This window comes from Sinocyclocheilus grahami, unplaced genomic scaffold, assembly GCF_001515645.1.
Source record: "Sinocyclocheilus grahami isolate Dianchi unplaced genomic scaffold, SAMN03320097.WGS_v1.1 scaffold424.1, whole genome shotgun sequence".
Lineage (NCBI taxonomy): Eukaryota > Metazoa > Chordata > Actinopteri > Cypriniformes > Cyprinidae > Sinocyclocheilus > Sinocyclocheilus grahami.
In genome coordinates, this window is record NW_015505603.1 from 201,762 (window position 1) to 229,552 (window position 27,791).

At 38.2% G+C, this 27,791-nt stretch overlaps 1 protein-coding gene and 1 pseudogene across 1 annotated transcript; one reads left to right on the forward strand and one right to left on the reverse strand.

Moving 5' to 3' along the window:
* Positions 1-1,683, forward strand: part of LOC107551456 (protein NipSnap homolog 3A-like) — a 13,150-nt pseudogene extending 11,467 nt beyond the window's left edge.
* A 979-nt stretch (positions 1,684-2,662) lies between these two features.
* On the reverse strand, positions 2,663-18,587 carry LOC107551454 (ATP-binding cassette sub-family A member 1-like). The gene is made up of 33 exons (XM_016233059.1): positions 18,371-18,587; positions 17,177-17,398; positions 15,946-16,261; positions 15,580-15,754; positions 15,240-15,371; positions 14,971-15,110; positions 14,753-14,890; positions 14,453-14,673; positions 14,283-14,358; positions 13,920-14,158; positions 13,756-13,807; positions 13,535-13,654; positions 13,279-13,427; positions 12,828-12,952; positions 12,639-12,737; positions 12,261-12,545; positions 12,040-12,178; positions 11,874-11,954; positions 11,617-11,786; positions 11,344-11,521; positions 11,125-11,240; positions 9,977-10,121; positions 9,741-9,864; positions 9,440-9,569; positions 9,205-9,325; positions 9,037-9,099; positions 8,830-8,936; positions 7,073-7,214; positions 6,488-6,622; positions 5,981-6,084; positions 5,619-5,711; positions 4,354-4,597; positions 2,663-3,834 (listed from the first exon to the last, which is right to left on the reverse strand). Exons 1-33 carry the CDS (start codon positions 18,578-18,580, stop codon positions 3,700-3,702), a joined length of 4,926 nt encoding a protein of 1,641 aa, XP_016088545.1. The 5' UTR covers positions 18,581-18,587; the 3' UTR covers positions 2,663-3,699.
* Positions 18,588-27,791: the final 9,204 nt, after the last annotated feature.

Sequence of the window (27,791 nt, forward strand, 5' to 3'; positions counted from 1 at the left end):
ATAAAATGAATTTGTTTGTTTAGGGGGGGGGGGGGGGGGGGGGATGTTTGTTATTCCCTATGTGAGTAGAGTCAGTAAGTTTTGTGATAACATTAACTAGCATTTTCAGTAAAAATAAAATCCTCTCTTAGCGTTTATACAATAAACAAGTAATCTTACTAAGATAATATGTATTTATTTTATTTAAAATGTCTAAAAACACAATGCAGCTCACATACTACTCCATAAGAAACATTCCTTTCTGTCTTTGCTGTAATAGACAGGGCATCTGTGCGGGCAGCCCTGGCTCAAGACCCCAAATGGATCGAGCAATACATCTCTAAAGCGATGCTCATGCTGATCTCTCAGGATAATGAGGTGACGTACCCTGGAGCAAAATTCAGAAGCCACCCAAAGATGGAGGTGAGAATGTATGCTATACCAATGCATGCTCACATGGTGCTGTAAGCGATAAGACATAAGCAAAGAAAAAAATATATATTTTTTTTACAACTTATTGTCTGACCCTAAGGACTGTTTTCCCCCTTCTGCCAGTACCAGACATGCATAAACATTCATAAATAGTTCACAAAACAAAGACACACATATTTCAAATGCTTTAGGTGAAATTTTTTTTTTCTGTAGGAATTTTGGAGCTGGCAACCTTCCAGATGAAGCCTGGTGGTCCGGCGGTGTGGGGCAGGGCGTTTCAGGCAGCAGTGGGCACCCACACAGGATCAGGATACGCCCACGCAATTGGGGTTTTTCACTCTGAATTCGGACAGCTTAATCAAGGTGAGTGTAGACAAGAAAGCAGATATGTTTTAAAACAATAGTTACATCCTGTAATTTTAATATACAGTAGTGTTCAAAAGTTTGTGGTCAGTATTTAAAAAAAAAAAGTATTAATACTTTTATTCAGCAAGGACTCATGAAGACGATGACAGTACAGACATTCTTAATGTTAAAAAAATTATATTTCAAATAAATGCTGCTCTTTTTAACTTTCTAGTCATCAAAGAATCCTGAAATAAATGCTGTATCATAGTTCATAGTGAATCATAATTCAACTTTAACATCACAGGAATAAATTACAATTTTAATAGTAGTGATGTTTCACAATATTACTGTATTTTTGATCAAACAAATACAGCCTTTGTGAGTTTTTATATATATATATTCTGATATTTCTTTCCATGCACAGTGCATGTTTTATGTTGTTATGAGAGCGCAGACCAGCGGGCAGCAATACGACATAAATCACATGATAATGCCAGAGTGGTGGCGGCAGGTAAATCTTAAATATAGCTCATTACACCGGGCATTATCATACCATTATAATAATTTTTGTCTCAGAAAAATATATTTTTTTATATTTTACAGTTTGCTTTTATTTTTTTACTGTTACTGTTTGTGTTTTTTCTCCAATAAAGGAGAGTGCAGCGTACCTGGTGTCACAGAAGAACAAACGCATGTTCCCCTGTGCTTTCTCACCAATCAAATAACATGGCTTCATAGTTTGACTCCAAACTCAGGAAAATGTGAAGTGAAATTTGATTGATGCAATGCATGAGATAAGTGAACTGATAAACAAATGTAATTCTTGCAAGTTCCTTGAGAAGTTTTTGCTAATGGTCAAATAATGATTGTGAATCAAAATAATGCTTTACTTCACATTAAGACTTCCATCCTCAAAGTACTGCAAACTACGTCAGTGATTCACAACATGTTATTATGTTTCTACAATAAATGCTTACATAATAAAATCAATTATAAGTTCAGCAGTGTTATGTAATCTAGATGTAGTGATGTAATCTAGCTTCTTTTGGTTAAATTTTAAGCAGATTGACACTGAAAAGAATTCATTTGTTGAATTTCCCAATGTGATGTCACAGATCAAACAGTATTAGGGTTGTAGAATTGTCATGATTTATTGTGTAAATAGAGTAAGTGTACAAAGCAAGTAACAGACAATCCATAGCCATACATTTGAAATGTAAACCGGTATTAAATGAGGAACATCACTCTGGTACAAAAACTTTGTCATTTTAAGTTTTTTTTTTTTTTTTGGTTCTTTCGTTTAGGTTGAACCCAAACCAAAACTAAACAATAAATGAAAAACAGCAAAACCATTGCCTGTGGAGAATCCAGTGCAAAGAGATGAACACATTTTGACATTAAATTAAATTTAAATGAACACAGCAAGTAAAGTGCTTGGATGAAAGGCGGACAACGCTGTTGCCAGTCCCAATGAGATCCAAAATACTGATTTAACAATCCAAACTCAATGTATGGACAGAGCACACTTACTGTAACGAACGGCTATGTAATACAGCTGGAATCAGTGTTGTGTTTGTGGATTTCTGTATTTAATGGTCCAGAGATCCAATGGAAGGGCACACCAGATGCCCTTATACTAAAGAAGGCACATAATTGGTATGTTTGAATTGATTTCCTTCGAAGTTGTTCATGCGAATCCAGGAGCATCCCCTAGAATTACTGTGTCAGTCGAGGTATTTGTTACATATTGTAACTGTAAAGCTTGCTTGTATAAACTTTATTTTATTTTTTTTAAAAACCTACAAAATCAATCACTTTTTTGTTTTGCCCATGCACAAAGGCACATATAAAGATAACATGAGTCACTCTTGGATAGAACAGCCTATAAAATAATGTCACAGCAAGTAAAGTGCTTGGATGAAAGGCGGACAACGCTGTTGCCAGTCCCAATGAGATCCAAAATACTGATTTAACAATCCAAACTCAATGTATGGACAGAGCACACTTACTGTAACGAACGGCTATGTAATACAGCTGGAATCAGTGTTGTGTTTGTGGATTTCTGTATTTAATGGTCCAGAGATCCAATGGAAGGGCACACCAGATGCCCTTATACTAAAGAAGGCACATAATTGGTATGTTTGAATTGATTTCCTTCGAAGTTGTTCATGCGAATCCAGGAGCATCCCCTAGAATTACTGTGTCAGTCGAGGTATTTGTTACATATTGTAACTGTAAAGCTTGCTTGTATAAACTTTATTTATTTTTTTTTTAAAACCTACAAAATCAATCACTTTTTTGTTTTGCCCATGCACAAAGGCACATATAAAGATAACATGAGTCACTCTTGGATAGAACAGCCTATAAAATAATGCCCCTTCTGACTTTTTAAAACATCTAAAACAATTGCTTGTTTATAAATAATGACATATTAAAAACAAAATCATTTTAACATAGTACAATTTTCAGTTTTGCAGTTCAGCCCTTAGCCACGCAAACAATTATGATTCTTCAGCATGTGATTCCCAGTCTTCTAGTCTTAAGAAAATAAAATACAAAGACACTGACCCTGAATTATTGATCATTGGCATTTTTCCATCGGGCCGATTAGCTTGCATGATGAAAATCGATCTCTATTGACGACTGCGCAAAATACAGTCAGTATACACCAGAAATTATGGCTTCAAGTTTTTAACACTGACTAACATGGTTCAGATTCAGCCATGCTAGAAACACGAGAGAAGTCTTTTCAATTTCTTTTGCATTGACTTGCATTAAGTATCTCGGCTGCAGTATCAGCCTCTCAGCTGACCGGTGAAGACATTTATCTTCAGACTGAGGTCAGAACAGCAGACTGCAGCTCAAAGGCCACAAAAACATTGTGAAATAAGTGGAATCCACTGGCTCCTGTTAGCATGTAGTGTAAAGAGAGACTCCGGCTCACACAAAGCTTTCTATTGGCTTCTCCGTGTTCTCTTTAATAGACAGAGGGCTCATGTTGATCGCTGTCTCTTTACGACGAATGGAGCTCTCTGAGTGGTCGTCACTTTGGTCCTTGGCAAAGTTAACAAATACCTGTTGATTGGGAAGATGAGTATTCAGTAATCACAGCAAGAAACACACACAAAAAAATTAAAATACCTTGTTGTGATACGATTTTTTTGTTGCCTTTAATGAATATTAACAGGCCGTGACCCAAAAGGATAGTCCACCCAGAAAAAAAAATTATGTCATAATTTACTCCCTCTAAACCTGCATGACATTCTTTCTTCTGTGAGACACAAAATTAGATATTTTGAAGAATGTTGGTAACCAAACAGTATGGACAAAAGTACTATGGAAGTCAATGGGACCCAAAACTGTTTGGTTACTAACATTCTTCAAAATGTATTCTTTTGTGTTCAACAGAAGAAATAAAGTCCTACAGGTCTGGAATGACACGAGATAGAGAGAGTAAATGATGACTACCCCTTTTAACAGTTGACTGCTTTTCAACTTCCTCTTGTCCCCAGTAGGGGTCACTGTGCAACACACATGAGAAACCCTACTCTGAAATGTGTCTGAGATATTTTAGGGTTGGAAATGCCCCCTCACCTGGTCCAAAGTGGTCTGGGACACAGAGTAGTCCTCTATCCGGAGAAACTCTTTGTTCTTAGCGAGGATGCTGAAGATGTGAGCGAGGGAGGTGAGGGAGGAGGGGAGCTGGTATTGCAGCATGTTTCTGTGCTTTTCTTTCAGGGTGCTTCCCGGCAGCTCGCTCTCAATGAACTTCATCACCGGCTGCAGGTCAGGATCTGGCCCTGCAACCCTCAGAATGATGGTGTACCCATCTCCAAATCTGCAAGAAGAGCAGCAAGTGATGTCATATATATATATATATATACACATACATATATATATACACACTGTATATGTATCAAAACATGTCTAAAAAGTAATATATGCTTTATGCTTCATGTTCTTGATTTGAGTCATTGTTTTTGCAATTCGATTCAAAACACATTGTACTTTTAAATAGCTTAAATAAGCCATGAACCAGACCAACTAGCTACGAGGTGAATCACAACATCACAAACTGATTTGGAGCCAAAAAAAATATATGAAAATTGGACAAAAAGGCTGTGTACTTAATGAGGGAAAGAACTACAATCCCATGAAGCATTGGGAATGACAAAATGGATTATTATGACAGAAAAATAACTATTAATTTGTTGCCGGTGTTGCTAGTGTATATAGGAATAACATTTTATGTTTATTGCAAAATATGCACATATATACAAATATTTAACTATGATTATTATTGTAAATATTTAAGTAGTTTTTCTTTTGGGGAAGTTTGCTTGTTTCGGTTCTCTGATTGGAAGAGATTTCTCTGCAGAATCATGATGTGATGAGTGGGGTGGGGCCTAGAGCCGTGGGAATGGAGCGAGGCTGGTGACGTGAGTGATAATGAGCATCACCTGTGCACCACACATGAGTAATGTAGTTTTTCACTAAGAATGTCACTAACACATGCTTATTTAAAAATAAGTCAGTAGCCCCTCACTGCAGAACACAAGATCCAGGGGGCGTGGTTGGATCCACATTTAGGGGGTTGAGATTGGTAGGTTTAGGTATATGTAAGGTGGGAGGAGTTGGATCTGGATCCACCCACGCCCCCTGGATCTTGTGTTCTGCAGTGAGGACCATCTCAAATAAGTTGGAATAATGTGAACTGACAGCTTCAACAAAGCAGAGATGATCAATTAACAACCTCATATCTCACGGTAGGTCTGTCTATCCAATTCCCGAATGGAGAAAATGAAAGGGATTCTTACTTCCGAAACTCGGTTGCTACACTCTATCATTCATGATCGTACCTGTTCTTCAGGTGTTGGACGCTACCCAGACAGCGGAACCTGCCGTTCACCATGATGGCCATCCTGGTGCACAGTGCTTCACATTCTTCCATGCTAAGAGTGAACAGAACGCAGGTTAGTATGGAAGAAAACAGATGAAATACTGCCCCCTAGTGATAGATGGTAGAGGTCTAAACTCTGCAAAAATCTAAGATAAAAAACTAAGACGTGAAAATTTTTGAGGAAAACAATACTATCATCAATGCTGCCAGCGCTGCTGTTTAGCAATAGCTCACTTAATTAGCTTATCTATAACATTAGCTGACTGTTAGTGTTTAAGTGCATAAACTGTAATTGTATTAGGAAAAGTCTGGTCAATGTACCTGTGTGAGGTAAGTAGGACAGAGCGTCCCTCTTTGATGACACTGTGGATGCAGTTCCACAGTGCTCGTCGTGCTTTGGGGTCCATTCCAGTGGTGGGCTCGTCCTGTAACCAAAAGCACAGCAAAACTCAGTTTCAGCCATAGGAAACACACATTGAAGAGCAACATCGGCGGGAAGAACAACATCTCTTCCTCACACGTGTATCGCACACTGAAGTGAACCGAAACAGGCTTGCTAACTCTTGAGCATTCTTATGTGATCTTTGTGTGATTAACCCACTATGAGGCCTCTGAAGGCGAAGGCTAAAGAGTTCAGGGTAATTTAGCTCTAGGGGTTTATACAACGAGAGCGGGAAACCCAGCTGAGAGAATAATCAAACAGTGGTCATATGATCCAGACTTATGTTGTTTTTGTTGATTAGTTTGCAGACATTCACCCTAGGAAGCATAAGACTTTGAGCCAGTTGTGTAAGTGTCTTTGTGTGTACATGTGTGCGTTGCACATACCAGGAAGACCACTGGTGGGGCTCCAATGAGTGAAATGGCAGTGGAGAGTTTGCGCATGTTGCCACCGCTGTAGCTTCCTGCTTTCTTGTCCACGTACTTTATGAGGCCCAGTTTACGGATTCCCCACTCTGCCACCTGCCCAAGGTACAACACATCAGTAAAACTAACAACACTTCCTATTAGGGTTAATCTCACAAAACATTTCCAAGTCACATTTACCTCAAAATCAAAAGAAAAATTCTATTCTATACTAAATATAATATAGAATTTAGTATTTTCTATTATAAAAAACAAAAATGTCTGTTTTACTTTATCCCTCAAATTGTCATTACCATTATTTTTAAAATGTCATTGTTTTCTTAAAGGGGTGGTTGATTGCGATTTCACTTTTTTAATCGTTAGTTAGTGTGTAATGTTGCTGTTTGAGCATAAACAATATCTGCAAAGTTACGGCGCTTCAAATGGAGTTCTATGCAAACGGAGATATCGTCTTTTAAAGGGGTCATATGATGCTTTTTTAAAGATAAATAAAAAAAGAGTAAATCATTATTTAAGTACTGGTGTTAGTTTATATGCTCTGCTCACCTCACAAACTTCCTTTTCAGGTACACCACGCAGGATGGCGTAGAACTCCAGGTGTTCCCGTCCTGTCAGCAGATCGTTGATGGCATCAAACTGAGGGCAGTAGCCCATGTTCTGATGTACTTCATCTATTTCTCTGAGTATACTGGAAATAAGAAGGAGCAGCGTCATCAAAAAATGCATCCACATAATTTTAAGATGAACCTATGACTTATGATTTTGGCTCACATTTAACCAAAACCCACCAATTCACTATCTCAACAAATTAGAATACTTCATAAGAAATTTTTTTTTTAGTGAATTGTTGGCCTCCTGGAAAATATGTTCATTTACTTTACATGTACTCAATTCTTGGTAGGGGCTCCTTTTGCTTTAATTACTGCCTCAATTCGGCGTGGCATGGAGGTGATCAGTTTGTGGCACTGCTGAGGTGGTATGGAAGCCCAGGTTTCTTTGACAGTGGCCTTCAGCTCATCTGCATTTTTTGGTCTCTTGTTTCTCATTTTCCTCTTGACAATACCCCATTGATTATCTATGGGATTCAGGTCTGGTGAGTTTGCTGGCCAGTCAAGCACACCAACACCATGGTCATTGCCATATATGTACCTATATACCTTTTGGCAGTGTGGGCAGGTGCCAAATCCTGCTGGAAAATGAAATCAGCATCTTATATCTTGCGTATACATACAAAGTTGACGCATGCATACACCTATAGACACTCGCTTATATATATATAAACTCGATCCGTGCATATACACCTACAACACCACACGCACATACATATAAACTCGCTGCATGCAGACTCACCTATACATACAAACTTGATCCATGCATATACACCTATAAACACTGGCACATACATATAAACTCGATGCGCGCATACACATCCATAAAACACTCGCGCATACATACAAAATAAAATTCACTAACGTATACAGTTCAGATAAGAAAGACGTATACTTTAGTTGTGTACATACATATATAGGCCTATGCAAGTGATTTCATATGTGTATGTGTGTGAACTTTTCAGTGCAAACGGAAGGCATTTCAGTGTAAAAGGAAGTCGTGAAAGATGAATGCGGCCAAGTACAGGGTTATCCTGGACGAAAACTTTCTCCAGAGTGCTCAGGACCTCAGACTGGGCTGAAGGTTTACCTTCCAACAAGACAATGACCTTAAGCACACAGCTAAAATAACGAAGGAGTGGCTTCACAACAACTCTGTGACTGTTCTTGAATGGCCCAGCCAGAGCCCTGACTTAAACTCAATTGAGCATCTCTGGAGAGACCTAAAAATGGCTGTCCACCAACGTTTACTATCCAACCTGACAGAACTGGAGAGGCTCTGCAAGGAGGAATGGCAGAGGATTCCCAAATCCAGGTGTGAAAAACTTGTTGCCTCTTTCCCAAAAAGACTCATGGCTGTATTCGATCAAAAGGGTGCTTCTACTAAATACTGAGCAAAGGGTCTGAATACTTAGGACCATGTGATATTTCAGTTTTTCTTTTTTAATAAATCTGCAAAAATGTCAACAATTCTGTGTTTTTCTGTCAATATGGGGCGCTGTGTGTACATTAATGAGGAAAAAAATTAACTTAAATGATTTGAGCAAATGGCTGCAATATAACAAAGAGTGAAAAATTTAAGGGGGTCTGAATACTTTCCGTACCCACTGTATATATATACACACGCATGCTGTAGTAAGGAAGTAGCATCATATATGCTACTTATAATAACTAATTGTATTTTACTGTCTGTACCTTTTCCCAGCCAAGAATGCTTCTCCTTTGGTGACCACACAGTCTCCGGTCAGCATTTTAAAAGTACTGGTCTTTCCGGCTCCGTTGACACCAAGCAGACCGAAGCACTGCAAGAAGAAGGAAACACGTCAGTTTGTGGTCTTACAGTAGACGAGAAGAGTGATTCATTCAAATGAGGCTGATCATGAGGCAGCTGTCATGAATTACCTCTCCTGGAGGAATGCCAACACATAGACGATCAACAGCGGGCTTCTGTTTCCGCTTGTACACCTGTAATTGAAAAGGATGACAGATTGGTGAGGGCAACATTTATTTGACTAAATTTGAAATACTAATGTTGATATCGGTGTTCATCAGCCGAGGATTTCTGCTGACCTTAGTGAGTTGTCGGAGTTCAAGAATGTCTCCCTGTCCAGCTCCACTCATGATTTTCTGCCTCTCTCTGGCCACATCCTCATCCTCCTCTCCAATCGGACTCAACTTGGCACTTAAAGACCTGCAGGAAATGATCAAACCATATTAGATCTTCTAAATCTTCTAATCCATAATTTCATTTGCAATTCATATAAATGTAATTTGTTTTAGAATATCATCTTGTGATGTTGCTTACTTGGGTTCAAAGAAGAAACGGTACTGGATAAGGACTGTGATGATGAAGAAAACCACTCCTTCCACAGCCATAGCAAAAAGATTCTTGCCCACCATGTCCCACTCCAATGGAGAACGGAAACGGTTCTCACCTAATGCAAGGTAAGAGAGCATTCAGCATAGGTAATATTTACCCTTGCAGTAGTTACAGTTAATACAGTAGACACAGATCAAGCTTATGAGGTCAAACTCTGGAATTCATTGCTCTTATATTGGTAATCTGTCAAAAAATGAAAATTTAAAGTGGAGCTAGCTAATCTTACCAAATCTCTCCAGAGCGTCAGCCATGGCCTGATTCTTCACCATGTCGATGAGACCTCGACCCAGGCAAAAATGTGGAAAGATGAGCAAAACGTTCTTCAGGATGTCATTAATGCCACCAATCTCCTGCAGAAGGGAATGAAGACATTAGAAATCATTATATGTGCTTGAAAATTACTGCTAAGAATAGCAAATAGCAAGATGGCATTAGGATGAAACCAAAAAAGTAATTTCTTACATTATTTCCAAATAACTCCATGACAAAAGTGGACACGCTGCCATTGATCCCAATGAGGATGTTGACGCTAGTGAGAACCACATAAGCGGTGCTGGGGATTTTGAAGAGGAATGAAGCCGGGTACATAAGAGGAGTGATGGACCATCTGAAGAGAGACAAGAATAAGTATTTATTACCAGGGAAAAGGTTATGTGCAAATTGGCAGTGAATTGAGGCCCCATGTCAGGCCCCAAGCATATCTATGTATCACAATATCATAGAGACATGAGGGAGAGCTCTTTTCGCTAGGGAAGATTCCCAGATTGTGTGCTTTGTAAAGTATAATGTATAATCCCATACAGGGCCCCAAAGGGGTCTTTCCATATCTGCGGAATTTATACATACAGTAGAAGTGGGTGTGCTCTTTCACTAAAGGAAATATAAAGAGGCCCCATGTGGGACCCCCAGCCATGTCTAGGGATCAGACTATCTAAGAAACATATTTTGCAAAGACAAGCACCACTCACATCATTTTTAGAAAATATTTCTAAACATATATATATAGTATGTTCCTATATTTATTTGATGTTTTTTTTTCTATTTAATTTCTTTCCCATTATCTTCAGAAAATGTATCTGTATGTACTTTATAATTCATTTTTTTCTTATGTTTATTCTATTTCACATCTTCATCAGAAAATGTACTTAAAAGTACTTTCTATTTTTGTATCTGTTATATATTTATATGTTATATATGTTATGATGTTTCTATTTTTATTCTATTTAAAATTTTGTTTGTAATCAGTTTTTTTCTATTTTTATTCTTTCACATTTTCTTCAAATGCCCCTAAACATACTTTATAATCACCCCCCCCATTTCTATTTCTATTTCACATTCTCTTCAAAATATGTCCCCAAATATGCTTTATAATCTGTTTTTCTCCTATATTTATTATATTTCTATTTGAAATTTTCTTTAACAAATGTCCCCAAACATACTTTATAATATGTGTTTTCCCCCCGTTTTATTATTTCTTTTATAAATATAGTTCATAACCTGTTTTTTCTGTTTCTATTTATGGAGTATATTGTCAGTACCTACATACATTATCACCATATTGAGCTGGTATTTTTGATATAAGTGAATGTCTTGATCTGTATTTTTTTTACCCATAAAGAAGCAGTAGAAGGGCAAGAACAGGAAGGTTGGTGGCAGAGACGTAGGCTTTTTGTTGAAAGCACACAAAGATCACGATCACCAGAGTAGCAGGGACGACATAATTGCACTGTACCAGAAAATAGACAGAAATGTGTATTAGAAATTTTGGGTCAGCAGCCAAGTAGGTGAGTGGTGCATTATGAGATTTGAAAGCAAAACCAGACACTCACCATATCCCAGAGAAAGTTGGCCAGCCAGTAGAGGAATGGCTGAACTCCACTGATAAACTGCATGTGCTTGGCCTTATTCACTCGCTCCTGAATGAGGAAGACAACGAAGCTGGCAGGGACAAAGGACATGGCGAAGATCACACAGATGGAAACCAGCACATCCACTGAGGTAGTCATTCTGAAATGCCAAAATCAGGGTTCAGAGATAAGAAAAACATGACCAATGCACTTAACGTTATTTAAATTTAATTTAATCAATGTTTCAATGCTTACAGGGCCACTTGAGAAAGCTGTTCCTTTGTCAGATTGAGCGGATGGTTGAACGTAGTGATGCCAAATTGACGAGCGTCTTTGCCAGGCGGTAAGCTGGCACGCAAGATACCATTGTTCATTACATTGAGGAAAGCTCCAATACCGTGCCAGCCCTTGTTATTGAACCATATCTGAAAACAAATTGCCAATAAAGATCATTCCAAGTAGACTTATTTAAAATATAAAATAGAAATGGCAGTCATCCAATTGTCACTCACCTTGACATTATTCTTAGTGTCCAGCCCATTGATGAAGGCAGACAGGCTTTTCAAGAAACGGTCGGCCGCTGATCCTGAGTCCTAAAAGAGTAGGATAAGAAACACTTCATGCACTATTCCTGAGAGCTATTTGATTAATTTCCTAAGACTCAATGTTTTGGCTTACCTTCCCCAGTTGGAAGATTTCCCTGACTCTAGAGATGGCATCATCTATCTCCTCAGCAGGAGGAAGTACCTGAGTGCTTCTAGCACCCAATGAAAATCCTCCATATCTGAATTCGTTCACCCATATCTTGTTCTTTAAGCTATGAAAGAAACAATCTGTTAATGTGTTGAATGATGCTGCTGAACTATTTCAGTTCATTTGGATAGACAATCAGGCCAAACCTTTTCCCAATGATCTGTGCGTATGTCTTCACTAGATAGTCTGAGATGTTTCGTCCCGTCAGGTTCTGGAGGGTCTCAGTCTCACTGATCTTAATCTGAGGAGGTGGCAGTCCACCTGCACCAGCAGGGCATTCTGGGAGCATCTTCTTTTTACCATTACAGCTGCACTCGCAAGCAGGTGATGGGTTGTCCATGGTCCAGTTTGTTGATGTGAAAATGTCCATCACACTTTCTGACACTTCTGGAGTAGACCATTCCTCATCGCCCATTGTACAGGGAGCATCACTGAAACCATGGGAGAAGACGAGCTTAGTTTTTTCCTGAATTAAAAATAATGGCAGTTACAAAAAAATGTGTCATATACTGTAAGTTACTTACGGAATTGGTTCTCCATCCATGCATCGCGTTCCAAAGCTAGGATCATCTAACAAAGCGTTGAGTAATTTTTGTGTGCTTATATCATGTGGAGCATCATCACTGTGACAAAGAAAGACCATATTTAATCTAAATGGTTTCATGCAAGCTTTTTAAATTTGTGTTGAGTAGCGCATGTTGTCCTTATCATACCTGATGAAAGTAAACTGTTCTTCATACATCCAGGGATTAAGAGCCAGGCTGGGATATTTTCCGAATGGTGGCACAATAAGACTGAACACCAGAGCGATGCATACAAACACAGCGGGAAGAACAATCTGCAAAGAGAATCAAAGTGAGTTGATCAAAACTGAACTGTACTGACATGGGCTGCGTTTCCCAAAAGTAGCATGAGCCTAACTAGATTTTAGAAACCACTGGCATCAGTAGTCTTTACAATCTACTTAGGTTTACAATGTTTTGGGGAATCATAGAAATCATTGGCACCAATAGTGCATCCAATCTACTTAGGCTTACGTTGTTTTTGGGAATCGTAGAAACAATTGGCACTAACAGTTTCTATGATCTACTTGATCTACTTATGATTTTGGTAAACCCAGCCTAGATTTAGTTTTTTTTTATTGACTATATTTCTCATTCCTACCTGTGCGAAGAAGCCTTTCCTTGAGCGGCGAGCATAAAGCAATCTCTTCCACATCAAAGCCACAAACTGTTGCCTCTTCAAACTCCAGCCTTTCACCTGAAATGATCCTTTCCCATTGGAAACGCTCAAATAGTCTGTCTCTTTTGATTCTGCCGATCAAATATATCAATGACACATTTAAACCCAAAAAACGAAGATATTTGGCTGACTCTACTGTAATGATACAGTATAGATGTTTTAGGGCTTTAAGGTCTACCTGGATCACCATCAGAGTTGTTGCAGTCAAAGTTATCATCTTCAGTCAGAGGTTTGAGGCAGCTCTGGTGGTCAGCACCAAATGAGTGTTGTCTATGTCTGCGCACTGGCAGAGTTCCATCTAACAAAATTAATAATACAAGATGAGATCTTTACAGGATTTTTTGTCTTTTAACTGCTTATTCCATTTACTAGACAGCTAATAGTGAGGTACAAATTTACCTGAGATGATTTCTGTGTCAACTCCACTGTCCTCTGCCACTTTAAGGAAAATCTATAAAGACAAACAAGAAATATCATTAGTAACTTGCACATGTTGTCAAAAATCACAGCTAGCATCCTAAAGCTTTTCTTGACAGATAAAAACCAAGACAAGCTACACGTACCTCTTCAAGTGTAGTATCTGAGACACCATAGCTTGAAATGCAAAGGTCAGCGAGGCGATCATCCATGTCATGGAAGAGCTCAACGAATGCACCATCTTTGGCAGACTCGTATGGCAACACATATGTGATCTCATGACCAAGGTCTTCCACCATGCGGGCCGCAGGAACGTGCTTCAAGATTAGACTGGAGATGAGGGCCACATCAACAGGAACAACAGGAGAATCTGGCCATGTAGTTCCTACAGAACATATTGAACAAAGTGAAAACTTTAGTGATTCAGACACATTATAAGATTCAGTTATAATATGATGAACTGAAAAGTTATTCATCATTTTAAAGTTTGAGGTCTTGTGGTGTTTTACCAATCGCTGTGGTGGCTTCGCTCTCTTGGTCACTACCTAGACCAGCATCCGAACTGCTCTCAGACGCATTGTCATCCTAGAAAACCAATGAAACAACAGTGTTTAGCATGTTAGCTTAACAACTAATCAATGTTTTCGTTGGGTGTTTTTGCAAACTGAAGTGTGCTTACTTTCTTAACAAAGGACACAGTGCTGCTCGAGTTCCTGCAAGAACTGAGAGAAGGCTCAGTGTTTTTCTTCACCAAGGTAAGATAGTATCCAGTTCCCAGTTGAGTCTTAAGAAAGAGCGACGAGCCCACACAACAAAGCTTTCCATGGGAGATGATAGCAATACGATCGCCCAGAATATCCGCTTCATCCATATGATGGGTGGAAAGAATGATAGTCCGACCTAAAAAATACCAAAAGTCCTAAATAAGATCTGATGGCATTTTCTTTGTTTTTAAATACAAAACGAATGGGGTAGTTACCTGCACGATACTTCAGAAGAAGGTCCCAGATGCCTCTTCGAGCGTATGGGTCCACACCAGCAGTGGGCTCGTCCAGAATAACAACCTTTGACCCTCCAACAAAAGCAAGGGCTACCGAGAGTTTCCTCTGCATACCACCTAAGGAGCACAAAAGTGTAAGTTTGCAGCAAATCAAACAACTAACAAATCAAAATTTCAGAGGTCATAATGCCACACACCGGACAGTTGGCTGGTCCTGGATTTGCGTTTGTGTGGAAGGCCGGTATCAGTCAGAATCTGCTCCGTCTCAGCCTTCACTTCCTCCTCAGACAGACCCTTCAGACGGGCGTAGAACCAGATGTGCTCTTCTACTGTCAACCTGAAATACACCAGGCCAAGCAAAAGGTGGATTAGCATCCACAGAACTGATTTATACAACCTTAACATCAACTAATATGTGACTTGTTTTCGCATCATTTTTCTTGCAGGGTCTTATTAAAGCACTTACATGCTGAAGAGGACGTTGTGTTGTGGACACACTCCGAGGCTCTGTCTGATCGAACTGAGCTCTGAGCGAATATCTTTGCCCATTATATATGCAGTGCCAGAGGTGGGAGGGAAAAGGCCAGTTAGGATAGACCTAAAACATTGAAGGCAAATTGGAGGGTTAGATATTGTAACCAAAAAGAAAGAAAGAAAAAAACAAACAAAGTCCAAGCAGCCATTACTCCAATCCATGTGATCCTTCAGAAATCATTCTAATATGCTGATTTGAAACAGTTATAAATTTTATTAATTTTTATTACATTTTATTTATTTTATGAATAGAAAGTGAAATATGAACTTACATGGTGGTGGTTTTTCCAGCTCCATTGTGACCTAGGAAAGAAGTTATTTGCCCCTCATAGAAGCCAAGTGTCAACCCATCGACTGCTAGCTTTTTGCCATGACGGTAGACCTTCACAAGATTCTTAATGTAAACTCCCAATTCAAGGTGAGTGGGTTCCTCTTCAATGCAGACAGCTTTAAAAAACAACACAAACACAATTAATCAATTGTTTTTTAAGATTATATCTAATGATCAAATTCAAAACTCAAAACAGTCCACTGGCCAGTGCCAGTGGCTTCTTAATATGAACCGCCTCTCCAAAATAGTATAGTTTTTAACATGAAAATAATCATCAGGTGTATCCCTTATAAAAAACTTTTCTTACCCCCAGCATTTCCCTTCTTTCCATGAACTGCAGTACTGTTTGTGTTGCTCTCTCCAAACCAGTAGGATTTAGTGAAAGGGAAGTACCATGGCCTGGGAATGCCATACTGCCCTGGGAACACGGCCTCAATGTACCAGGTCATGACCCCATACAGGAAGGCATCAAAGTACATGAGGATGAGGCAGGTGGTGAGGTTGTAGTTGTCTTCTTCCATGGGGCTAGAGAAGAGGTTATTCCATTGGATGCCCACACCTTGCTCCTCAAACAGGGCAAAATATTCACAGCCAAATCCAAATGCCACTGGAGACAGGAAGCTCTGTGGACACAACCAAATTAGATGTAAATTGTGTTGTTTTGTCCACCCTGTAGTACACGTATAATGTTAGTCAAGGTTTCTTGATCCAAAATAAGTCATTTGAGGGGGACTTAATTCAAAAGGCAAAATTATTTTTTTTTACTCAGTTGAAGAATCAATTTTGATACATTTCTCAGAAAACAGATTTAATATCTTACATGATTTTAGTTCTAAAGTAAATTGTCAATAATGGATGTTTAGATATTTTTACTGGAAAACAAGATAAAAAAGCATTGAGTTAAAAAAAAGAGTAAAAAATTAGACTGGTATGATTTCAGTCAGATGAAATCATTTATATGACCTTAAAAAAAAAATATATATATATATATATATTGTTTTAGTGTACCTCAAATAGTTCAAATTGCTTTCAAATGTGAATATAAATGCACTGACCGAGATTCCCTATTACCTTTGTGCCCTTGAGCTGGACACTTAATCTCAGGTTGTTCCAGCAGGACCTGAAGTTCATGCGATAATTCTACTTTAAGTCACTTTAATGACATGTAACTAGGTAACTGCGCAGGATCAATCCACCTTGAAAGACCCTAGGGTTAAGTGCCTTGGTCAAAGTAATCTCACCAGCATTTAACTAGTTTAAACAGGAACACCCCAGTGAAGATTCCTTGTAATCTAGTGTCAGGAACCAAACCCTACAATGGGTTTAAAGTGTGATTTTACAGTTAAGATATTCTCATCGCACCCGTAGGTCATTTTAGATAAGGAGAGCAGTATAAATTAGTTTCCTTATGCAATATACTGTACGACAACCTAATGCATTTGGCCAACAACCGATGACGCTGCACACAAACACAAACACATTTGCACTGTGTAACTGATATTTTTTAACACATTTTTTGCAGATGGTCATAAACTTACAGCGATGACTTTGGCAGTGAAGCCCACGTAGTCTTGCCAAGCCACACAGAGCACATAAGGCAGGTAGAGGGTGAAGTAGATGATGCCCCCGCAAGCCGCTGCCAGGTTGGCACGTGCGAACGCCGTACTGATCAGAAAACACTGCATGATGGTTACCACGGCGAATGACCCGAGGAAGAGGAAGACTACACCAGGGTCACTATAGGGCAGGAGATTACCCATCTGGAAAGGTAAAAAAAATCAGGGTTATTATCTCTGTTTTGCTTCTATTAATGACAATTTCTTAAAGAATGCCACATAATGAATAATATTCATTATTACAATTAATAATAATAATCAGGGTTACTACAGGGTATATTTTATATATACACAACTAAAACTAACAGAAATAACAATTAATAAAAAGTAGTTTTAGTAGTTGTTTTACACACACACAAATATATATATATATATATATATATATATTATATATATATATATGTAAAACTAAAACTGCAAAAACAACAAAATTACTGAAACTTAAAAATGAAAATGTAAATATTAATAAAATATTCAAAATGTTATTAAAAACTATAATAGTATCTCAAATAGACTAAAATAACATTAATAATAATACAAATAATTAGTGTTACTGTACATTAGTATTATTAATTAATTGAATATTATTTTATTTATTAATATTCTGAATTAATGCTTTTTAATTTTAATTTTAGTTTGTAATCATTTTATGTGCTTTTGTCATTTGTCATATGTTATTATTTTCATATTTTATTTATTTTCATATTTCAATTTAGCTTTAATGTATTTTTTATTTCAGTTTTAGTAATTTTGGTACGTCAACTTATTTTATATCAGTTAGTTGCCAAGGCAACATTTTTTATCCGTTTTTTTTGTAATAGTTTTACTACTACTACTTATCATAATATTAACAATAATAATAATAAGTAGTACAATAATAAAAAAAAAAAACATTCAGATCAAAAAACACTAAGGGATGATGGAAGAAAAATGGCCATAAAGTCACTTAGCACTCCTAACATAAAAAATCCTAAAACAGGAAAAAAAGTCAAAATTGCAATACAGTATAAATAATTTGTAATAATTGTAACTGATTACTGAATGTTTTTTGTAATGGAAAAAGTGTGCTCCCTAGAAAACAACCTGTCTTAAGATCTGCTGATGTCTTTTTAGTACCTTGAGTAGAAGAACCAGCAGGCCTGCGCTGATGAGAAGAGGGATGAGGCTGCTAATGAACCAGCTGAACCACAGGATTCCATTGTCCAATCCCATAATCCTCATGGTCTCCTTGAGCCGGGCCTCCTTCTCATAGACGACGCCTTTGATGATGATGGCCACCGAGTACATCCAGGCCAGAGTCATGAAAAGTGGCATGGAACGGCTCATAATGCGAAGGAAACTACAGGAAAAGAGGGGAATTTTTAATTACTGTTACAGAACATACTGAAAGACTAGCATAAAGCAATCTGGATAAGCATACAGTGTTTGTTTTTTTTCTATTTAAAAACATTCCCTTCATAATTTGTCATCTGTTATTCGATTAGGTTTATTTGCAATGCTGTGGAATGGTGTCCTCGGAGTGCTTAGACAAGAAGCTTATAACATCCTCCACGCTCCACTGAGTCCCAGCCAACTGGGCACTGAAAAAACTAGCAGTGGCATTGTTTCGAAGAAGCGTCTGAGTTTGGAAGAACAAAGAAATGGAAATTAAAATTAGCTTCAACATTGGTAATGTTGACTAGTTTCAGTTTTGCACTGCAACTTTCAGCCACATGGGAGCAGTAATGAGAGGAAGGCGTATCATACCCGCAACAGATCCATTTCTTCACTGTTCTCCATGAAATTCCAAACCTTCGGTCTGGCTTCTTCCCACATTCCTCCTAAATCTCGTAGAATTCCGATGTCCATAAGTGATCAAAGAACCATTCATTCCATGCATTTTATGTGCCATTGGCAAGCAAAATCAAACTAAGATGACATATTTATCTGGTTTTCCACTGCACTTCACTTCCCAAGAATCCCAATGATGAGTCAAAATCATCTTTTATTGACCAGTGTGATCTATGAGTATTATTAAATATGACATATTTCTTTTCAGTGTGCATAGGAAGAAGTAGAAGAGAGGAACTGAAGCTGTTCAAATGTGTTGTAACTTCCATCTGTGCCTTCAGGCTATATATTAAGGTAGGTGTGTAGAGCAACATGCAATAACATGCATCCTCTCACGCTCTTCATAACCAGCTAGCTCACTCTTTCTTTTTCCTTTCTCTGTTTTAGCTGGTTGTTGAGTTGTTTGTGTCTCAGCTCAGTGCATGCCAATGATAAGGTCACCTGGTTCTGTTTTTAACACCTCAGCAACAGTACTGGAGGAGGGGAGGACACTATTGCACTGCTTTAGGAGATAAGATGATGATCTCTGTCACCCTCAGACACACAGCGGGGGAAATTTATTAAGCAACAGTTTAATTTACACCCTTTCCGGACAACAAAGCCACAGCATCTGGACTCATCCAGAACTCTAGACTGGCCATTACTGTAGACATTTACAAGTTAATAATATTATTGTTTTAACCTTAAAAATTACCATTTAAAAATATAGAAACAGGAATGTAATGTTGAAATAAATATGAAAATAATAATAATAATAATAATAATTAGTGGTCAACTGATATTGTTTTTTTTGACAGCCAATGCCGATATCTTGGTGAGGGTTGCCATGAACGCATCGGCCAAACAGGAAAACTTATCGGCCGATACAATATTTTAAAAATGCCAAATATTGGCCGATATATCGGCTGTGGCGATATATCGGTCGACCACTAATAATAATAATAATAATAATAATAATAAATTCCACCCAAATAAAAAAAAATGAAATTGTAATACTATTATTTTCTGTTTTATTCTTTTTCTTTTGATATTTCGGGTAGAATTAATGGCATGGACAAATTCTTTATAGTTTTTATTCGATTATGATACATTTAATATATGATAATTTAAGTGACTTCACAGAATTGAATATTTATTATTAAATATTTTTATGGTAATACCAAATTTGTTTTGTTTGTTGGATTCTTTGAAAGCATGTGTATCAGATATGTTAATTTTGATTCACTGTACCATTTTTCTTACCCTAATAGGTTTGAGGAAATCCAAGTTGGACTTGAAGTGTCTCTCTGCCTGGTCTAGCCAGCTATTGGGAGAGCTGCAGATGAGGTCCTGGGTGAATCTCGCCACCCTTTTGTCTGGGATGCTCACAAAATCCTCAAGTGTGGTGGTGCTGCACATGTCTCTCAGATGGACGCCAAAACCTTTGATCAGCACCTAAAACATGAGGAGCATCGTGATAAGCGGTAGATGTGACAGCAGATAAAAGGTGTTCATGTGATCCGTGAGGGGTTTTTGAGATAGAAGGGGACAGAGCTGTTCATATGTCCCATGAGTTTGTTATCAGGGCAGGGACATTATAAGGCACTTAGCCTAGATGCCTTAAATACACATCAAGAGGGTACATTAGGGTAAAACTAGGCTGCTTATTGTCATTTATGAGGACTGTAGATTGTGTAATGCCCTGAGGGCATGTTGCATGCTGGTTTCCTCTCTTTAACTGATTCCTAGGAGCAATTTAACAGCATGTGTGGGATAAACTATTAAAACCAATCTAGAAACAATGCCCATGCCTTACAAACTCTATACAATTAATTACAGTACTGCAAGTGTGAAGTTTGTCTTTTTTTCCCACTTGGGCATGGAAGAAGTGGGACAATGGAAAACGACAATAGTCATGGTCACCATTTATGCTTTAAAATAATGCTTTTCCATTCTCACCTTTTCAAGATTCACATCAGCTTCCAGCACATTCTGTACATAATTATGGGAAAAGGAGGCGTTTTGTTGGAGGAACGTGGAAAGGGTTTCATTTTCATGCAGGAAGTCCTTCAGCTTGAAACCTGAGGACAAACATACCACTTTAGTGTGTGTGTGTGTTAAGCAATGCTTTACAAAACCACTATACAATGGCTGTAGTTATCGGTTTTCAGCAAGCTGACCAGACTTTTGATTTAAGAAGACCTGCCTCCACATTTCAGGATTATTGTTTTTGGAAACACACCCCATTTTCCATTAGTTTACATTTACTTCGCATTCTTACAAAACCTCAAACTTTTATTTCTCCTGTACATGCGCGCACTTGCTGAAATTCAGCGCTGTTCATTCAGGTGTGGAGCCCTTGTGAGTGTTAACTACATACTCGTGTGCTCTCCTTAAATTTCATTCCTCTTTCAAAGTTCAAGTGCATGTCTGAGCAGGCCAGCTAGAACGGTTCACCTGGGCGTGGAAAGAAACGTCGACTGATTCATTGTGTGATCCCACAAACAATGTACATGGAGTCTAGTTGCCTAAATGGTCTGGAATCTAAAACAGGGGTTGAAGTAGGCCACACAAATCCAGAAAAATTGGACAGTCTTGTAAAAGACTCCCCTTCCTTCCTTAAATATGTGGCATTACACTATCATTCAATAGTTTAAAGGTTTTTTTTTAAAGAAATTAATACTTTTCTTTAGCAAAAGGACCCATTAAACTGATCAAAAGTGACAATAAAACATGACATATTGACATTGTTATAAATGATTTTAATTTTAAGTAAATGGTGTTCAATTAAACTTTCTGTTCTTCAAAGAAACAGTTTTCAACATTCATAATAAGAAATGTTTCTTGAGCAGCAATTCTGAAGGATCATGTGACACTGAAGACTGGAGTAATGATGCTGAAAATTCAACTGTCATCATATGAATAAATTACATTTTAAATTATATTAAAATAGAAAGCAGCTGTTTAAAATATAAATAATATTACACAAAATTACAGTTTTTACTGTATTTTTCTTTTTCTTTATTTTCTAATCAAATAAAACCTTGGTAAGCAAAAAAAAAGACTTCTCTAAAAAACCATTAACAATTTTACAGACCTGAAACTTTTGAATGATAAAGTAGTTCCTTGATTATATGAATCTTACAGAAATAAGTACATTTTTACATTATCTGATGAATGTGATGAGTCACAATTGAAACAAAAAACCTCAAATGCGGAGATGGATCCGCTGAAATTCAAAGTCTGGTCAAATTGAAAGTTTTTCAGATCCCTTTTTTTGATGGAAATACCTAAGTGGGGTCAAGTTTGTAAATTTGGGGACATCTCTCATGTTGCTAGACACTGGCCTCCTCCATACACCTAAAGTCCTACCTGTTGTGTATGGAAAAGTGTAGCCATTCACACCTATCTAACAACTACCTGCGATAACCCTCACCCAGAGCAGCCCAACTGTCTCCATGTCTTCCATCTGTGTTGTTCAGGAAAACAAATGCTGGAAGTGTGTCCATTGCTAGGGAGGGGCGAAACCCCAGGAGGTGGCAGATTCCTGAACTATTCAATCGCTTCCCCAGTAACCATTCTTTTGAAAAGAGGGTAAAGGGGGAGAAATAGGGGAGTAAAATGGGGTCTGAAAAGACATGTGCAAGGATCTTCTGTAAAGTCATGGCCAATTACATCTGTTAGGCCTTTTTAGATAGGACAGGTATATGCAAGCTTAAAATGAGAAGGTCTAGAGAGTCTAAATGAGCCGTGGTGAAATCAAGATACGTATACGTATTACAGGGGTTTCCAAAACCCTTAATCCAGTTCTCAGATAGTTTTAACTTATGTCTTGAAATTTACACTGACATTCAAATGTTTGGGGTTGGTACGATTTTTTTAATGTCTTTGAAACTTATGCTCACCAAGACTGTATTTATTTGATCAAAAATATAAAACACGGAAATTGTGACATTTTATTATCATTTAAAATAACTGTTTTCTATTTTTATATATTTTAAGTGATAGCCATCAGGACAGCTAGGTGAATATAAAAGTCATATGCTCAAATAAACCCTTAATAACCAAAGAAAAAACTATTACATTATTCTTTTGGCTACCATTACAACAATTAGCATAATATTTTCTGCCTGAATGTTTACAACATTGTATGCCATTATGAGGATAGTGTAAAGCAGCTATTTAAAGCTCTTTGTGAATTCAGCATCACAGCTAATCACAGCAAATGATGAAAAATGTGTGAATGGGTTCAAGCGATAACTATAACCTAAACCCAAAGAACTCAACACTTTCATGTCTGTTGCCATTAGTTGTAATCAAAAGAGGAGAATAAAGACAGAAATGAATGAAATCGCAGCATGCGGATGCCACGATAAGCCCCACAATGACTGGATGGCGAGTTCAAAGCATTCCTATTGTCATGCACGACAGTGTGAGACACAATAATGAAGCTTTAATTTGAACAGGTGGACCTGACATGGCTCTTTTTCCTCAAGAATTTTGTGAACCTAGATTTTTAAACTACTTTGGAGCAACAGGAATGTTTATTATAGTTAACAGTGAATTTAGGTCAATTTTGCATCCATTTGATCCTGTTTTTGTCTGTACGGCTCTGAAAACAGTTAAGTCATCTACCCATTTCACTCTGTCACAGATCTAAAAATGTCATCATACTTCACTTTTTGGTAAATACATTCTATATATTGTTACTGCGGACGTTTTGTGATGGCGTCTATGCAACCTTTTCTCCATTAGGCAGAGAAATGCAATTAAAGTTCACTTAGCGTGAGAAGAGAAGTCTGTGAATGGGAAGACACTAAGTGAACAGGGCAGGTAATGCTAGAGGACTGGATTCTGGGATGTGTGCATATTTACACCCACACTGGCTCTGAAAGTGACTTGCCATGGCTTGTATGAAAGGCTTGATCCTTCATTCAGCCACCCACCTCCTCCTGTGGCAGTTGAAAAATTTCACTATCCCAACAAATCCTCACAGACTGACGGGCATTAACCTTTTGCTTATATATTCACAAGGATTAACTGATCATTCGAATGAGTCACTTTATGCTAGGGGTAGTGTTTGCTATGGAAGAGTACAATTACTGAAAAGGGCAAAAAACATGACGTAGTTCAGCCAAAAATGAAAAATATGCCTTTTATTCACTCTTATGTCATTGCAAACCCACATGACTCTATTTCCTTGGTGGAACATAAAAAGGAAAAGCTAAAAATGTAAGTATTTAAGTCATTTATTACTAAAAAAACTAAGCTGCAGGGCTCACTTGGTCTCATTTGGTCAATTGCATATTCAAAATTGATGAAAATGTCAAGTTTATGTTGTTTATGTTCTTATTGGTTTCTTAAAGGGGTCCTATTATGCTTTTTCACTTTTTCCAACTTTAGTTAGTCTGTAATGTTGCTGTTTGAGCATAAAAAAGGTCTGCAAAGTTACAAAGATCAAAGTCCAATTCCAAAGGAGATATTTTATTTAACAGAAATTACTTTTCAAAAACTACAACGAACGACTCGTTTGGACTACAACGCATATTTTCCGGGATTTGTGATATCACAAATATTGACGTATGGGACAAAACCTGGTTGAGCTGCACTAGAGAAGGCAACGAGTGTTATCACTATGTCAGAGACGCACTAGTTTTCCCAAGGCAGACGAACTTAGAGTGGTTACAATCATCCGGGTTTAAATTTGATTTGATTTTGATGCAAAATTTACACTGAAGCTCACAGACGGCTATGGTAAGGGGCATGACATTTCCCGACCAGGCGCCGAGGGCTGCCAATCAGGGTGCGAACTACGGGGGGGAGCTTGGCTCCCCTTAATAAGACCTGGGCTCCCCTGAAAACGTGATTTGTGAAATTTTGGGGGGTCTCAAAAAAAATTGACAATGTGTTATTTTGAAGTGCAATTTCAGTTTTGTGTAATGTGATCATCGTGGATTATTATGTGTAAAATTGCAAAAATATTCATTCATGCATGACGGCGATTTAAACCTAATTCACGTCAATAAAGATAACTATACATGCTATTCTTGTCATGAGCATCAAGGTGTGGGGGCGCTGCAGTGCAAATTCCACTCATGTTTAGTACATTTTAACTCAAAGATTCGTAGAAAAAATATAAACGTTGGACTCTGTCTGTGGTCGATTCTGTGTTAAGGTAAGGCATGTTATTCGCAATTATGTGTTGTGGCTGGGTTGTTATAGGTCTGCGTGACTCTCGATGTCTTAGGCCTAATTGAACGGAGGAATTATGGTATTCTTCTGTAGCCTGACGACGAGTAACTTAACGTTAACAGTTGTTCATGTGAACTCAAAGACAGCCTGATGCTTTGTATATAGACTATTTGTGGGTGGCTGTTTGTTGTTTCACCTATCAATTTGTGTCGATAAAGTATAATAGGGTACATCCTGTATAGTGATTTATCCTATATAGTGCTTGCATAAAGCAAGTAGTGCATACAATTGTAGCTGTAATGTATCTTTGTAAGACATTGTAAGCCCTCCTTTGAGGCAAGCGCACACCCCCTTAGAAAAAAAACAAGTGGGCTCCACCAAAGTCCACGGTATAGTTGGAACACTGTGTGCACCCATCACACTCGGGTGTCTTGTCCACAGGTCACGGTGGTGTTGAGACCTTTATAAAAAAAAACAAGTGGGCTCCCCCACTTGCGCACGAGACTGCCCACCCCGTTATAAAAAAAAAATCAAGTGGGCTCCCCCAAAGTCCACGGTATAGTTCGAACACTGCTGCCAGTCACAACACACACTGGCCCAGCTAACCAATCACAGCGCATTTTGTATTTCAGAAGGTTTCCCATCATTTGATACAGGAACAATTCAAGCCGTTCATGCCAGACTGGGGAGAGAGGTGTTGTAATAATGTAAAATATGTGAAAAATAATGTGTTTTTCGAACAACCTAGTATGAGAGCCTGTTCTAGTACACCCCCAAAACAAAATCAATACTTTGTAAAAGAGCATAATAGGACCCCTTTAACTTCGAAGCTTGAATATAAATGAATATCATAAGTTATCATATAGCTTTAGAAGACTTGAAATACAGCACACAAGTCATGTGGATCACTAATAATGTTTTTTGTCCTTTTTAGAGCTTGGTCACTTTATGTTTTCAATTTATGGGGAAAAAACAGCATTTGATGTTTGGAAACACATGAGGATGAATTTTCAGGTAAGCTATTTCTTTAAGAAAATTTGATGTTTTCACTCTAGGCAATTCTACTGTACTCACCAGATGTGTTATTTTGCATGACTTTTACTGCACTGATAAGCTCCTTGAATCCGTCTAAGCTCTTGTCATTTTGACTGTACAGTAAGATTTTCTTGGCATCAGAAAACAGACGTGAGATTCTGAAAAAGAAATCAGAATTACTACCAAATTGCACTTAGTGTTTTATATTACATATAATTGGCCACATTATAGGGGTATTTCGAAATCTTCAGCTGTAGGCAACAACTTACATAGAATCATTAAAGTTCCCAACGACCCCTGGAGATTCCCCAGGGGTTGGGTGTCGGAAGCACGGATTGTTGGCATTGCAGACAATGCCCTGGATCCAGGGCAGGGTGCCTGCTGAGGGCATGGCTTTGTTGGGAAAGTGACCTGTAACAAATAAAGGAAGACAAAATGAACTACCTCATTGAAGAGGGTTGAAAAGAGAGTTTCCACATTAAGGCTTTCTTGGAGAGCAGAAGAGAAGAAAGTTTACACGAAAAACCAGCATAATCAAGACACTGACATAGACTGATGATATCAGAAAAGTTGCAAAAAAGCTTGTTTTCCAGTAAAACCACAATCCCTCTCTTTTTTCCCTTTGATAATGAATTCTCGACTTCAAAATTGCATCTACTTCATATATGACGATTGATCCTGATAACAGGGATACGTTATCAGATTGACATCCAACTGCATGGACATGATGTGCCAGATGAGATTTTCCTTACTTCTACATCCCAGTGCTGCGGCCCATCCCCATATACAGTCCAGATAATTGATGTGTACCCTTAGACTGCCTTATCTTCCCACAGACCTAAAAAACATCAGCAAATAACTCTAACTCCCTGGAGCATGGGTACTCTACGAGGGGACCTTATCGAGTGATTACCTAAGCAGTATATGTGACCTATGTCCCCCCACAGTCTCACTGTTATTTCTGTAATGAGTCTAATATGTCAGTCTGCTATCAGTCAACCTTAAGACTGCCAGCTGCTCCACTGCTGAGCACAGCAAAGATAAGATAATACTTAAAGGGGTCATATGACGCGATTTTAATTTTTCCTTTCTCTTTGGAGTATTACAAGCTCTTGGTGCATAAAGAAGATCTGTAAAGTTGCAAAGACTAAAGTCTCAAATCCAAAGAGATATTCTTCATAAAAGTTAAGAGTCAACCACGCTTACCTAAAACGGCTCGTTCAAACACGCCCCCCACACACCTACGTCACTATCTGGGAAGATTTGCATAACGCCGCCCAAATGTTCACGCAAAGAAAGAAGGCGTAACTTTTATTCTCGCTGTAGTATTGTTGCCGCTGCCGCCGCCATGTCGTGAAGATGCTGTGTGCTTCGTTGTGAAAGCAAAACTTTCCAAAAGAGGACGATATCGCTTTGTCATGCCTGGAGCTGATCTGTGCTGGTCACTGAGGAAATACTTCAACTTCGCGCTGTCGATCGCCGGATCGGCTTTCACCGTGGA

Excerpts from the sequence above, each read along its gene's own strand:
- LOC107551454 (XM_016233059.1), bottom strand. The coding sequence starts at position 18,580 with ATGAGCCGTTCCATGCCACTTTTCATGACTCTGGCCTGGATGTACTCG. Across the intron at positions 17,399-18,370 it reads TGCTGGTTCTTCTACTCAAG|ATGGGTAATCTCCTGCCCTA; the intron begins GTACTAAAAAGA and ends TTACCTTTCCAG. Across the intron at positions 12,953-13,278 it reads GGAAAGGCTTCTTCGCACAG|ATTGTTCTTCCCGCTGTGTT; the intron begins GTAGGAATGAGA and ends TTCTCTTTGCAG.